Source organism: Scardinius erythrophthalmus (assembly GCF_964197995.2).
Source record: "Scardinius erythrophthalmus genome assembly, chromosome: 5".
In the NCBI taxonomy this organism is placed as follows: Eukaryota; Metazoa; Chordata; class Actinopteri; order Cypriniformes; family Leuciscidae; genus Scardinius; species Scardinius erythrophthalmus.
The window spans coordinates 10,865,832-10,881,009 of record NC_138225.1 but is presented as its reverse complement, the minus strand read 5'-3'; the positions used below and the strand labels follow the sequence as shown (position 1 = coordinate 10,881,009).

At 36.3% G+C, this 15,178-nt stretch overlaps 1 protein-coding gene across 1 annotated transcript in view; it reads left to right on the top strand.

Moving 5' to 3' along the window:
* galnt9 (polypeptide N-acetylgalactosaminyltransferase 9) overlaps positions 1-15,178 on the top strand; it is a gene marked incomplete at both ends in the record, with an annotated part of 85,407 nt that overhangs the window by 46,322 nt on the left and 23,907 nt on the right. The window contains 2 exons of the mRNA XM_081366417.1: positions 9,152-9,349; positions 14,798-14,915. Coding sequence (XP_081222543.1) covers positions 9,152-9,349; positions 14,798-14,915 — 316 coding nt within the window. The remainder of the gene's footprint in view (positions 1-9,151; positions 9,350-14,797; positions 14,916-15,178) is intronic.

Here is a 15,178-nt window from a genome sequence, read left to right as displayed (position 1 = left end):
AATCATTTGTGATTTTAACGAGCGCAGTTTCAGTGCTATGATGCGGCCTGAACCCAGACTGAAACTTTTCATAGGTGTCATTTTCTTGTAAGAAAGAGCCCAGTTGAGCGGACACAACTTTTTCTAGTATTTTAGACATAAAAGGTAGATTTGAAATGGGTCTATAATTTACTAGATTATTCGGATCTAATTGTGGTTTCTTAATGAGAGGTTTTATAACTGCCAGTTTAAATGTTTTTGGAACATAACCTAAAGATAAAGATAAAGATAAAAGATAAAAATTAAAGATAAAAATTAAATGACATGATTAATCTTAAAGGAATAGTTCACACACAAATGAGAATTCTGCCATTATTTATACATCCTTACATTGTTCCAAACCTTTACGCTGTCTTCACAAGCCTTTTTTCTATATGATTAAGAGTTTCGAATTTTGAGCAGGACCAAATGATGGAAAACATGGAATGGGGTGGTAGGAGTGTTTGGAAAACCTGCATAAAAACCTGAAAATCTTTATTTTTTCTATTCCCTTTAGTCCCGTAAGTGGCACACATATTAAATTTTTCAGCTTCATCAATTTTGTCTTCTCCTGTGTGTGTGCATGAGATTTGGCAACATTGTGGAGATCAGATATCCCCATGAGGTAGGTAAAACCTGAAATCATCTGTATTGTGGGAACCTGCCAAGTTTTAGGGGACAGAAAATATCACCAGCATAAAAACAATAGAAGTAAAATCCCTCCCCCCAAACACATGTGTGTGATGATCGTGTCAACAGGACTCCATTAATGAACCACAATGTTTGTATGTGTGCCTACTATTTCAACATATTTTTTTTTTTTTTTTTTTTTTTTTAGTAATGCAGAAAGATTTCTGTTAGGGTTGTGGATTAGGGTTAGGTTATAATATTTATAAGTAGCTGTATATTAAAATAACAGTCTAATGAAAGTCCCCATTTAGATAGCTGTGTAAACATGCAGGATTTCAGTTTAATCTTTCAAATTCCTTATTCTACTACCCTCTCATGTACAACAGCACCAAAAGCTCTGTGCAACCACAAGATTATTGCTGAAATAGATGTAAATTGTGTACAACATGCTATTGCTATGCTTTCACCTTTGCTTCAATGGATTTGATAACTGTGGCCATAAATATATTCATAAACAAAGGTGCCGAAACATCCTATTCTTCATATTATGGCAATATAGGATGTCAGAGACTGATAACTGAGATGGATTATGTGGGCCAGAATGTGACCTTGTTTAAGTTGCAGGACTTCGCTGCACTTGCACTTTGTGTGCGTGTGTGTGTGTGTCTTACAAATACTGTGAGTACAGTGCTTGTACTGTACTCACAAGTAAGGTTACTTTTAAAAGTAATGCATTACAATATTGCGTTACTCCCAAAAAAAGTTACTAATTGCATTACATTACTTTTGCATTACTTTTTCTCACCTGGGCTGGGCTTGCTTGTTTGTTTTGTATAACAATAAAAAAGTTATATTTTTGGCAAATGTAAAGGCCCTTTCACACCAAAAGTGAAATGAAGCCTCAGGCTGAAAGAAATGCATATATACGCCTGTTCAGTAGAGGGCGCCGTACAAACAAACCTTTCAGCTGTGCTACCATTCTGGACTAAAGAATAGTTGCAGGAGAAGAAAGTTCAACACTCTTTTTTCTAAATCTAATCTAAAATAATTTTTGCTTATTAGTATGGTTGAATTAGATCTATCATGTTTACACAGCGCACACAACACCTCCTCACTTTATTTCTCTCAACATGGGGACAGGAGAGCTGTCAATAAATAAATGTGAAAAAGTAACTAGTGTTACTTATTTAAAAAAAGTAACTTAGATATTTTGTTATAAATTAAAAAAGTAATGCGTTACTTTACTAATTACTTGATAAAGTAATCTGATTACGTAACTTAAAGGGTAACTAAACACTAAACCAACTTTTTTTAGTTAATGATCTGTAAGACTGGAGCTTTATTAATGCTCTTTATTGATTCAAGTAAAATTTTTGACATTTGGGTATAAAGTGTTTTAATTCTACAATTTATGGTGTAAAAACGTCTGAGTGCTGCCCTCTTCAGGTTGAACGGTGGCTAAGGCAGTTGAATTTTCCTATTGGAAGTTGTGGTGCCCTGTGACGTAAGAGGGCACCAGCTCACCACGCCCTTGCCTACAGAGAGACGCCCCCACCCCCCACCCCACCATCCCCTCCGCTGGGCTCTGCCCATTTTTCCAGCATTTTTCACATATTGCCAGTGGGTGGAGTCAGGCTCTGACCAGGGGTTGAGTTACCCTTTAAGTTACTTGTAATGAGTTACCCCCAAAACTGGTATTTAAACACAATAACATGGTATAAAACTATCATAGAACCCTTTGTCACATACTGTAAGCTTTAGCATCAATGTATTACTTTAACATTCATAATTACTTAATCTTATACATTTAAAATGTTGTTGACTTTTTTCAGGCATTTTTAAAAACTGTTTTAGGCTAAATGCATGTGTGCACAATTTAAGGCTAATTCACTCTGCATCGACAGATGGCAAAACACTTTAACACCCCTGTTGGCGTATGTTGCTTATTTTCACCGATTGAACATGTTCGTTGGGTCTTGAAATGTCTGAGAAGTAACATACTGTAATTTGTTTATTATCGGCGTTGGTCTCTCCATGCAGTGTGAATTAGCCTTTAAAAGTTTGAAAACATAGCAATCTAGGCACCTTTAGCATACATTTTTCAATATTCTAGATTGGGATGCACTGATAGTCTTGCATATATAGGATGTGCACTGGAATTCCGCCTGTGACTTTAGAAGAGAGATTCAGATCAGTTTAAATCTCCATTTAATGATTTCACAGCACTGAAATGCATTAATGGTGGTTACCATAGTGATTTCATGGAGGAGCGATTTCTATAATATAATATCTGACATGTACCACACAGTTGCTTATTGGTTAGAAAGGCACTCTCAAAAATCAATAAAGCAAAAATTCGATAATTGGTGTCACATACTTTCAAAATAATGATTAATGGGATTCACGTTAAACTCTGACCTCAGTGTCTCAATGAAAACATTAATCAATACATAGCTTTCACTTGGATGACCTTTCCAGGAGCCCACATGAACATTTCAAGCAAACCTCCAAGGATTCACTGCCTTGTCCCTCCCAATGAAAGCCTTTCTGTTTGCACTATTGAAATCACCTTTCGGTTTCTAAATCAATAGTTTCTTAGATGCTTTTATTATCTCAGGAAGTGAATCTCAGGATAGAAATGATTTTAAATTTGTCATTTAGCTGACAGTTCATCAGTGTACAATATTGTTACATGAACAATGTCAGGCTAAGTGTCTTGCTCAAGGCCACATGATGATAGTTTATAGATTCCCCTTTGTGCAGTTTGAACCCACAACCTATTGATTATCAAATTGAATCTTTAACCACTAGGTTATTCCACTAACAGTTTTGAAATAGTTTTAAATCTGTGGTTCACTAAATGGTTTAATTGTATTTGGAGCCAATAGTCTGGTCAATATTTGTGAAGGTGTAATTTGTGTTCTTACTAAGGTTTGAAATCAAGTGTAAAATTTCTAAGAAGCTAATGGAAACACAGTGAATGAGTGTGAGTGTGAATTAAAAGTGTTCTATATGACGTGTGATATTGGTAAAATGTCATTATGCTTTTGCTTGTGCTGTTTTAGAGCCTTTGAATGTGATATTGTCAGAACTAAAGACAGGTTAGCTTGCATGCATCATTGAAGACTTTCTAGAGCTGCTTTACATAATTGTTGATTCACCTTTTACCACACTAATCTACTGGAACTTGATGAAGAACTCCAGATGAAAAATCTGAAGTGATTAAAGCTAATGAAGTATGAGGGATGAGCATTTTTGAAGTTAGTCAATTGGAAGTACAAACACAGTAGGCTACTTGCAAAATGAAGCTAAAAGCTCACTGTGAAATGTTCACTGCCAGACCTCCACTATAGAACCAATGATACTCATACTGCAAAAATAAAATATGTAATATGTATCTAGTGTAATATGTATCTAGTTTACACTTAATTTAACAAGCATTTTCATAAAAACAAGTAAGATAGAAGCTCAAGCTTAACTCGGGAACTCTTAATCCAAAATGGAAGTTGGAGTTGTAAGGGGGTGCTTTGTGGGGTTTCCCTACGTATTTATGCAGGCTTATTGGAAAGTTAAATTAATCATTCATCATATTTGGTAAGTGATTAATCATTGTGCTTATGGTTAATTAATATGGATGATACTGCACGTGGCCAATTTTCAACCTAATAATGAGTTTACTGTCTAAATTGAGCTTGTGTATTTTTAGAGCATATTATTATGAAGTGAGCACTCAGATACTGTGAGGATGATGTACTTGCTCTTGGGAACATTTCATAAATATTTAGGAGGGGGAAAAGTAAAACATTTAACAGGATGAGGCTAACATTGCTTTACCGTGACAGGCTGCAACATGTCTAAAGGCGATAAATCTTTCCCAGCTTCTAAGCTGCTCAACAGATTCATAATGTGCTTAAAAACAGCATGTAAAAAATTAAATCCTCCATCCCACTACAGGAATAAAAAAGCTTTGGGGAACATTTTGCCCTAGACTAACCTTTTTTAACCAGGCACTATTCCCTGCACACTAAGCAGACACAAGCAGTTCATGGGATATTTGCAGTGAATGAGGCAAGATTTCATTTTCTGATAGAGGCACATGAGAGAATCTTTCCTAATTCTGGATATGTCACACAGGAGTTTCATCAGTTGTGGAGAATTGAGGGCTAATCTCTAAGGACTGTGTTCCTGGACTATCTGTAAAGGGAGGAAGACAGGGAAGATAGCAGGACTTACCTCCATACGATGACATGCCAAGTCAAGCATGTGGGTGATAGAGATCCGTTTACTCAGCAAATTGTCCGAGACTGTGCATGGGCTACAGAGCTTTATTGTTTCGACTAAGTGATTTATGATGTACCCCATGGACCTTAGTCAAGGTAGGCGCCATATTTAAGTTGACATGAATGAAAACGTGGCTGTGAGAGATAGACATATGGGTTGTGGGATTGTATGTTTTAAAGTCCCAGGTTGAATCTACATTTTCAGTATTTGATCATTGATCAGACTGTATTCTGTTATGGTATTTATTAATATTTTTAGCCTTTTTTTATTTTATTTTTAGATTTCGAAATCTTTTATTTCTAGATTTCTTTATTTTGTTTTGTGCTTTTGTCATTTTTTCTATATAAAGCTTTAATTATTTTTATTTTTATTTCAGTTTTAGTTTGTTATTGTACTGTCTGAGACTGAGAATGCTTCTGTTCTTCATTTTTCATATTTAATACAGAAATTTTCCTGACAAATTACATGATCAGCATAATAATTTGAGTAAAAAGTTGATCTGCAAATTATGATGATGATTATTATTAATATCATGTTCCTTTGTTTTAAAATGTTAAAAAAATCCAAAATATGTACTTTTATGTTCTTTGTTTATTTCAGTGTTTAAATTACATTTCAAATATCAGATTCCTGGAGACGTTTTGGACTCCACTGTGTATCTAAGATGCATGCAGATTTGTTTTTTGTCTGAGACATTATATACATAAAGTGCACATGAAGGAATGATGTTAGAATAAACCAAAACAAAATATCATTATTAAACCTGACATTTTAAATGTAGTCAATCTAAGGCTGTTAATACAAGATTTTCCCTCAACATTTTTTCTCCTATTTATTATTTCTGATTTTGTGTCTGGCATTTACATCTATTTTGGAAATATCCAAGCGTGTCCTGTGGGTAATGAAAGAACTGATCACTGTTGCCCTTCTGCACACCCCGTCTTGTATACCAAAGAGAGTCCCTTTTGTAATTAATCCCAGCAATTACTGGCAGCTGTGTTAGTATAAGGACGTAGTTTTTAAAATTGAACATTCATCTTAGGGGATGCAGTGCAGCATATTTTTTTTTTACTTTTTGATTTTCCTATTCCTGTCTATATTCTGGAAGTTTTTTTCTTCTTATTTTTCTCCTTCTGTTTACTCCCTCCACACTGTCTTTTGTGGCACTTGATATGTTTGTTTTGAGTTGAGCCTTATGTAGCTCTCTAGTGCGCGTCATGGCTCTGTGATACTGTAAGGTTATATTTTGATGATTTTCCCCACTCTTTCTTTTGTGTTTGTTCTCTTATGTGACATCCTGGAGTGAATGGAATGTGGGCTGTAACATTTCCTTTCATTTACAGATTCCTACTTGCATTCAGTGGGTATGCATATTAGCACTCAGTGATGACGTAAGACTATGGGCCCTGTACATCCGGCGCAGTGCAGTGCCAGGCGTGACACAAGTGTTTTTTGCTAGTTTTAGCCCGAAGCAGTTATCATTTTCACGTCCTGCGCCACGTTGTTTAAATAGCAAATGCATTTGCGCCCATGGGTGTGCTGTTCTGAAAATGAGGTGTGTTCACGTGCATTGTTGACGCGTTGCTATTTTGAGGCAACCGAAATAAAGCAATTTAGTTTTTGTTATATAAAGGACGCGGTAGTAATGTGCACCTATAGGCGGGTCCACAACGCACGTACACTCTGCTTATCACACACACAGGGACGTGCAGCACACAAACTAGCCAAATATTAAAAAATAAAAGGATTACAATGTAAAAGATGAATTTTGTTTACATAAATATATGATGGAATCTGGCTTGTCCCGTAGATGGTCTGCTTGCGCGCTTTAACCTCGCACACGAGCAGATCCGTTTGCTCTCTGGGGACGCGTTCAGTCTTTCCGCTTGCAAATTCCACCATGTCAATAGCGAATACGCCATGGTGTGAGCGCAACTGGCTTTTAAAGGGAATGGGAAATTACACCCAAAACACACCCATTACTCATTACGAGAATAGGGACAACCCTTTTAGACCATGCACCGCGCGCCCCGACCATTTTTCCCGTCGTTAAACTAGCAAAATGGGGATTCAGACACGCCTTAAGTGCACTTGCGCCCTGCGCTTTAGACCATCCGCTTAGATCGTTAAACTAGGGCCCTATAAAATAGGATGATAAAATTTATTTGCATGCTATATTTTCTCATATTGCAGCTAGCATTATATAATATATCACACTGGATTTTTTTTTTCACTCAACTAAACCATTTCTTAGCATCTCAGCTTACTATGGATACTCTACTAAGCAAATGATCAGATTAGAATTGTTTTTCACCAGCACAAGACAGGATAACCAATAGAGTAGACTACACGTATGGAATCTTATCTGCACACCACAGGTTTTTTATAGCCCAGAGTGGGCTCCTTTGGGATCTTACATGTAGCTAGTCCAGGTTATGACGCCAGCGGCCCAAGGACAGAGAGGATGAATAGATGGGTTCACAAGAGGGATGGTTTCTCTTGCAAGGGCATTACCCACATGTGCTGTTTTGTGCTTATTCGGGACCAGGCTTTCATGAAAGAGCAGACGTCTGTAGTAGAATAGCAGATTGACAGGGTTTATTTATTTTATTTTTATTTTTTTTTAGATCAGTTTTTTTTTTTTTTTTTATCAGTTGTTGTTATTTACCATTATAAATTGACAATTTGCACCATGTTTAAATGCAGCTTGTACTACAAATTGCAATAGTTGGTTGGAAGCAGATTTGGACTGTAGGCTAGTGCTTAGATTTTATGCATGAGTGAGTCAAATTTAAATCTGGCTTGTGACATTTTCTTATCCTATCTTCATCCTCATCTATGAATAAAAAGGCAAAAATCTTGTTGTTATTCTGTATATGATATGCATTTTTCTGTGTATATATACATTACCCATCAAAATTTTAAGGTCTGTAAGATTTTTTTAAAGAAATTAATACTTTTATACAGCAAGGATGCATTAAAGTAGAACAATGAATAACAATAAAGACATTTGTAATGTTACAAAAGGTAACACTATGTAGCTTTTGTCCCTCTATCCATGGAAATCCTGCTTCATTCCCCATAAAAAGACCTTTGTCCCAGATGATACCAATATGCAGCCCTTTGAAAACCCTTCTTTTCCTTGTTAATTGGACACTTACATTAAGAAGCCTTTCAGTGGGCTTATTTTATTTTCTGAAAGCCCCACTCACAGCCCTATTAAACCTCATGTCTCCGTGTTGATCATTACCTTAATGTGATTGAGCTTTTTAAGGATGACCTCAAAAAAAGACGAAGGACACCAAAGGAAGAGACATATAAGGATGTAAAGCTAAGAAATAGTACATTCAGAAGACAAAGAGCAACGGTAGACAAAAATGATTTGCGAGGTGGAGAAGGTACAAAAAGGACATTGATGGGAGGGACTGACAGAACGTTTTTGCAGGTTTTCTTATTAGTCTGGTGTTTGCTTCTGCTGAAGATGTCAATATGTGATGATCACGCTGCCAGGCTTGATTGTTCTCCTTTTAAACCAACACTGGTTGTGATAATGGAATACAAGCTTATTTACAAAAAGGACAGAATCAATTTCTAACCAAGATTATTCTTGGAAACAGCCACATTGGTTTTAAAGTAAACACAGAAGCTGTATACTATAGATGAATGAATTGAATGAAAAATTGGCATTTGATTTGTTTTGGTTATTTACAGTGTCAGTTTACTAGAGGCATTTGTGCATTACAATCAAGTATGTGTACTGTGTGATGTACAAATTGTATTACTTTTCACAAATTCAAAAAGGCACAGTGTAAAATGTGAATATAACACCTAGTCAACAACCTTAATTATTCATCAATCTCATTAAATATTTGGCTCAATTTGGTATTCCTATGACATTCAAAAATTTGATTTGTGTGGACAATATGGATGAAATCTGAGAAGATTAATACAGGCAAGTGTTGTTTCTCAGTTGTGGAATATTTGTAGTTCCCCAATCAGTCCTGCTTTCATCCTCTGGCACAGGCCTTTTGGAGAATGTTTTAAGAAAATTTAAGAACATTTCACACTGACATCCTAACTCTGATTTTACTTCTGTTGCTCTGTGTAGCAGGAATATAACGGCCACTATTTGTACTGGAAGTAAGAAAAGCTCAGTATGTCTCAACTCCCGATCTCTCTCTCTCTTATTCTTCTTTCTTTCTGATCTCTATCACTTATTCAGGGCTGAGCCTATCCTCACCAGAGTGAAAGAAGATCACACTAGGATAATCCTCCCTGCGATAGATAATATCAAGTACAACACCTTTGAGGTGCAGCAATATGCTAATGCAGCTCATGGCTACAACTGGGGACTCTGGTGCATGTACATCATCCCACCGCAGGATTGGCTGGACAAAGGAGATGAGACTGCCCCCATCAGGTAAGGGCATCCAGCGGTCCACTCCATAATGCATGAGGACATTCTCTGAAATATAAATGACCAGGGATATAAGAGATTAATATTTTAGAAGTGATAAGGTGGCGTTAGCTTCCTGCATGTGCAATAAATGTATTAATGTTTTTTGTTTCCCTGAAGCGCTTGTTAGTGTTATTTCATAACACTAGTGTGTGAGTGTGTAAAAAAAGAAATTCAGTCAACACTGTAGAATTGCATGGCATACCAGTACTAAAAATTACCATGGTTTACCACAGTTTGAGATCATTATTTTGGATATTTTGGTGTCTGACCTGGACGACAATGTAAAGCTACTCAGAATTTTAGCTTAAACATTTCTAACACCAAGATCATGGAAATGTTTTGATTCCCAGGGAATAGATGAACTAATTACATGTATACTGTGAATGTTTTGGTTAAAAGTATTTGCCAAATATTATGTATAAATGTCAATGTCAAATTTGTATGCCAAGTATAAATGTAAATTAGTGCATTTGTCAAATTTGAGATTATAACTGTTTATCTAATTACATACGGGAAGTAGTAAGTTGGACTCTTTTTGAACTTGGAGTTTAATTATAATCAAAGCCCTACAAGTATACAATATATATTTTTTCAAATATTACCTATATATGGTGGCCCCAAAAAGTATTTGGATGCTGAAACTACAATTAAAAATGCATAAAGCTTATTGCAATGTATATCAAAATAAGTGGCATATCTGTGTTAAAGAAATATAGCAAGCACAGTTTTCAGTTTACTGTGACTCCAAAAAGTATTTGGACACTTAAAAATGTCTGAATTTCATTTTATTAGTGCCATATGCAAATAAAATTATGCTATCCTCTCCCTCCCTCCCTCCCTCCCTCCCTCTCTCTCTCTCTCTCTCTCTCTCTCTCTCTCTCTCTCTCTCTCTATATATATATATATATATATATATATATACTGTATATAAGAATATATATATATAAGAATAGCATTATTTTATTTGCATTTGGCACTAATGCAATGAATTTCAGACATTTTTAAATGTGTCCAAATATGTTTTGGGGTCACCGTACTGTATGCAAGTAAGATTATTATTGCAGATAGTGTAAATATGTTTAATACAATTAGTATTCCTACCAAGGTATCAGTGGATGGTCTCATAACGAAGCCACAATTTTGATGTCACCCAGCCCTACCATGCATTTCTCAAATCATGAGCCTCTACAGCGAGATACTCATTTTATGCTTAAAAATCAACTTGGTGAAATGGGCTTTGTTACTGCTCAGTCCTAAACCCCTGAAGTAGATGGATATACCCTGCCAGAAAAGAGTGGACTTTTTCATTTCGTATGAAATCTGGTCAAGGTCGCTATTGTGTGAGAGTATCAGGACAGCAGAAATCCCATTCATTATTCATGCCTCTGACTGATAGCTATTTGGAGAGAGAAACTAGGCCTGTAGCCCAGTATTACTTGAGCTGATCCCTCTGATGCCTCATATTGGTTACTGAAAAGTTTATTTTTTATTTTTTATCCAGAAATATCTACTATCCTAAGAGCTTTTGATTTGCAGAGCCAGGGTGATCTAATACACTTTTATAATTATTCCTACCTAAAGTATACGTATACTGTAAAAAAAAAATGTATTTAGCGCATAGCATCTAAAACGTAATTTTTTTCATGTATATTAAACTTTACAGACACAAATCTTCACAAAATGGATGTTTGCAAGAATACCGCCAGTTGAACGGTATTCGTAAGTGTACTTTTGTGGTGGACCAATTGTGCTTTTTTATATTTTCAACTTTTGTTAGTGTGTAATGTTGCTGTTTGAGCATGAAAACATCTGTAAAGTTACAAAGCACAAGTCACTCCAAAAGGTGTAAGCACGGTTTCTGAACTCCCTGAAACGCTTCGATTGTAGTCTTGAGTTTTCATCCGGGACGTACACGTCACAATATTCCTCATTTAAACAATTCCCGACCAAGGCATACAAAAAAAAAAATTTCCCAAACACGTGTAACTATTGTAGGCCAGTAAGAGGTGTGTGTGTAAACCTCACTCCCCAGATCTCAAGAGGCGCTCTACCGACTGACACTAGAGGTTGCGGTCTTTAGCCTCGTTGTTAGAGCACCCGCCGGAGACCACGGTTCGTATCCCACTCGGAGCGGGTCGAGTAGAACTGGTTATACATGCTTGAAGCAGTTGACCAATCACAACACACTCGTCCAGCCGACCAATCAGAGCCCTTTACACTTTTCGGAAGAAGGGGCTTCATAGAGACCAGAACTAATCAGAGCGTTTCTGACAGACTGGGAAGTGAGGTGCTGCTATAATGTTAAATATGTGAAAAATAATGTTTTTTGGACACTCAAGCATGAAAACCTTTTGAAGTAGACACCAAAAACAAAATCAAGACCTTTTTAAAGTAAAATCTTACTTACTAAGATTAATTATAAATACAATTATATGAATTATGAACTAAAACACCTGTACATTTTTGTTTTGTTTTTGCATTTCTACATTCGTGCATTCAAAGTATAAATGTTTTATCAGCGGGTGTGTTCCCTGAGAATTAAACTCAGGAGCGAGTGTTGCCAGCGCCATGCTCCACCAGATGAGCTACAGCTTTAGGATCTTGATTAGTGAGTCTTTCCAAACTAATTTAGATTAATATGATTAATCTCTCAAGATCGATTCCTACTGTACTTCACTACTCAATTAAAATAAAATCATGCATATATGACCTGAGGTAGCAATATAAGTTAAATGTTTGAACAAAATCTCATTACAGAAAAAGGCAACAGTCATTGTCCATGAGACCCTTTTCTCAAGTGCTGATATTGACAGGTTCAAAATGGCCGCCCGCAGGCCTGCAGTATGTCAATGTGGTGCGCTATTGGAAATCATTCCAGCTCTACTTCTCTCGAGCTCTCGGTGTATCCACTGCAGCTCAGCTAGCCTGTGGCTATTCAGCACTGAGGATCCCAATACTCATAGCACACTGCAGCAGGGTTTATTTAAATGATTCATGTTTACTGTTAAATGAAGGACAGTCCAGTTCAAATATCTGTAAATAAGCATTTAGTCGCTCTATGGGGATAAACGCCATGAATGCTTATAATATTCCACAAAACATTTTCAAGAAAGACCACCTTGGCTAGGCTGTGCACATGAAGTGCTTATAAAAATGCTTAAAAGTGCTTATGGATAGCATCATTTTATTTGCATATGGCACTAAATGAAATGCAGACATTTTTAAGTGTCCAAATACTTTTGGGGGTCATTGTAAACTGAAAACTGTGCTTGCTATTAAAACATGCTGTCTTGTGTAACTAAAGTAGTTAACTATTGTTAACTAATGAAACCTTACTTTAGTGTTACCCAGTAAATTATGCATAATTACAAGTAATTAAACCTAAACCAAACTCTAACCCTAACTGTAACTCTATAGTAAGTACATGTAGTTAATTAATAATACTCAGTACTTATTTGAGTAAATACAATGTAACTATGTCTTCTTAAAATAAAGTGCAACCAATTTATTTATTGAATTGATTATTTACTCGAGCTACATTTTAGCTAAAGTAGTTAACTTATGTTAAATACCTTAAATTACCTTATTGTAAAGTGTTACCAAAATATGTTTCAAAACATTTGCGTTTGCTCGCAAAACTTTTGTGTTCCCCAGCATTGCATTTTCCTTCACCATGTCCCTTTAGGGCTTCCGTACCTGAGAATTGAACCCTTGATCTCAGTGTTGCTTGCGCCATGCTGTACAGTATTTTGAGCTATAAGACTGCATTGTAACCAAGCACAGACAACTGGTTCTAAAGTGTGAGCTTTAAGCACATCACATCGCACCAGGAACGTTGTCTTCGCTGCTCAACTTTTGTAAAGAGAAACACAATTAAAGCAATATTGATGTAGGTAAAAAAAATTTCTTAAGACAGCACTTTTTGTTTACACAAAGACTTGGACTCTTATGTATGTGATTTTTTTTTCTTTGTGATCTAAATAATGTATCACAGTAGAAATGCTTGTGCATCTATTCATTAGCCTCTCAAAGCAGCCCACCTGTGGTTAGCCAACAAACAATTCACTTTCAACCCACCAGCAATGCACCAAACCTAAAAATACATTCAATGACAAATTCATCTTGAGTTCCTGAAACACAAAAGATCTTTTGTCTGTGGAGATTTGACAGCCTCAGAGGCGGTTCAGAATCGTTTTTGCCCCTTGCTGTGTTCGCATCAAACCTCAGATCTGACCGAAAGGTTGTGTAAGAAAGGCAAAACTTTAGAACAGATGCAAGTGAAAAGTAAACTTGGTGAGTAAACTTTTGCAAAACTCAGAACATTGAGTCTGTATGACTCCCAACACAAAAATAAATAGAAATGTTTTATTTAGCAACCGGTAGAGGAGCGCAGAACGGCTCTCTGTGAGTTCATTTATGTGGAATGTGGTTGTCACGTCCGTACAAAGTGAACTCTGTGTGAACGTAACCGTATTAAGGACTCAAATACATGACTGACAACCGTATTCTGTTGCTGTGTGAACTTGCCATTTGCCTGGAAATAGGATACAGAACCATAGCGTTGCTGGCATCATGTCCTAGCATGCCAATTAAACATATCAAAATGATTAATTATATAAAAGAATCTAATTTTGAAACTACAATTATTATTTGAACACCTAAATCATTGGCATTTCTGAGGGTCATTTCTATCAGAATCTTGTCAAAGAATGACATTTACTTTGAATTCAAAACTCTTTAAAAGAAGTTCAGTACAGTATATCTCTGACCTGGGAATGTAGGGATAACTGCCTTCTCAGCAATCTGCCATATGTGGAGTTGTTTTAATATTGGACGCTGAGGAGAAAGAAACCAAGTGGGAATATAGGGAGAGTGGAAAGAAAGAGACCCACTTACAAAAACAAATAAACACTTCTCTACTGTATGCACGATTACTCTCACCACACAGTATCTCAGTGGTGTGTATTTCTGTTTAAACACACACAGTTTCTAATTTACATACTGTATGACTTCTGGCTCATCTCACTCCCACTCTACAGAAATTCTTCATGCTCTGAGAGAGGGCAGATTCTGCAACCTCTGATTCGTAAATGATTTCCAGTCGACTTCACTCTAAGAGCTATTAATTCATAGCCATGTTCAGAGTCAGCTATTAAGTATCTATCTATCTATCTATCTATCTATCTATCTATCTATCTATCTATCTATCTATCTATCTATCTATCTATCTATCTATCTATCTATCTATCTATCTATCTATCTATCTATCTATCAGCATATCGATTGGTCTGTCATTCATTTATCAATCTATCGTTCTATTTTTCGGTGAATCGTTCTATCTGTCTGTCTGTCTGAATGAATAAATAGGAATACACTGCTCATGTACATGTATTTGTGTCTTTTTAACAGGACACCTGCAATGATTGGCTGTTCCTTTGTTGTGGATCGTGAGTATTTTGGAGAAATCGGACTGCTTGACCCAGGCATGGAGGTCTATGGAGGAGAGAACATTGAGCTTGGTATGAGGGTAAGTAGGGTCCTGACCAAAGCCATATTTGTGCACTAATGTCATTATTTGCCTTAGATAAGCAAAGAATGGCAGTAGAGACAAAGAAGTGTCTGCCTTGTTAATTTTGTTCTTTTGAGACATTCACAGACCAGTGTATTCTCGTAATTGGAATTCACTGAGCAGATTCATGAATTGTAATTTCTGAGAGGGTCTGGAGACCCTCTCAGAAATTACAATTCATGAATCTGGCCACCCTTTCTGTTAATTCACAGGTGACAATA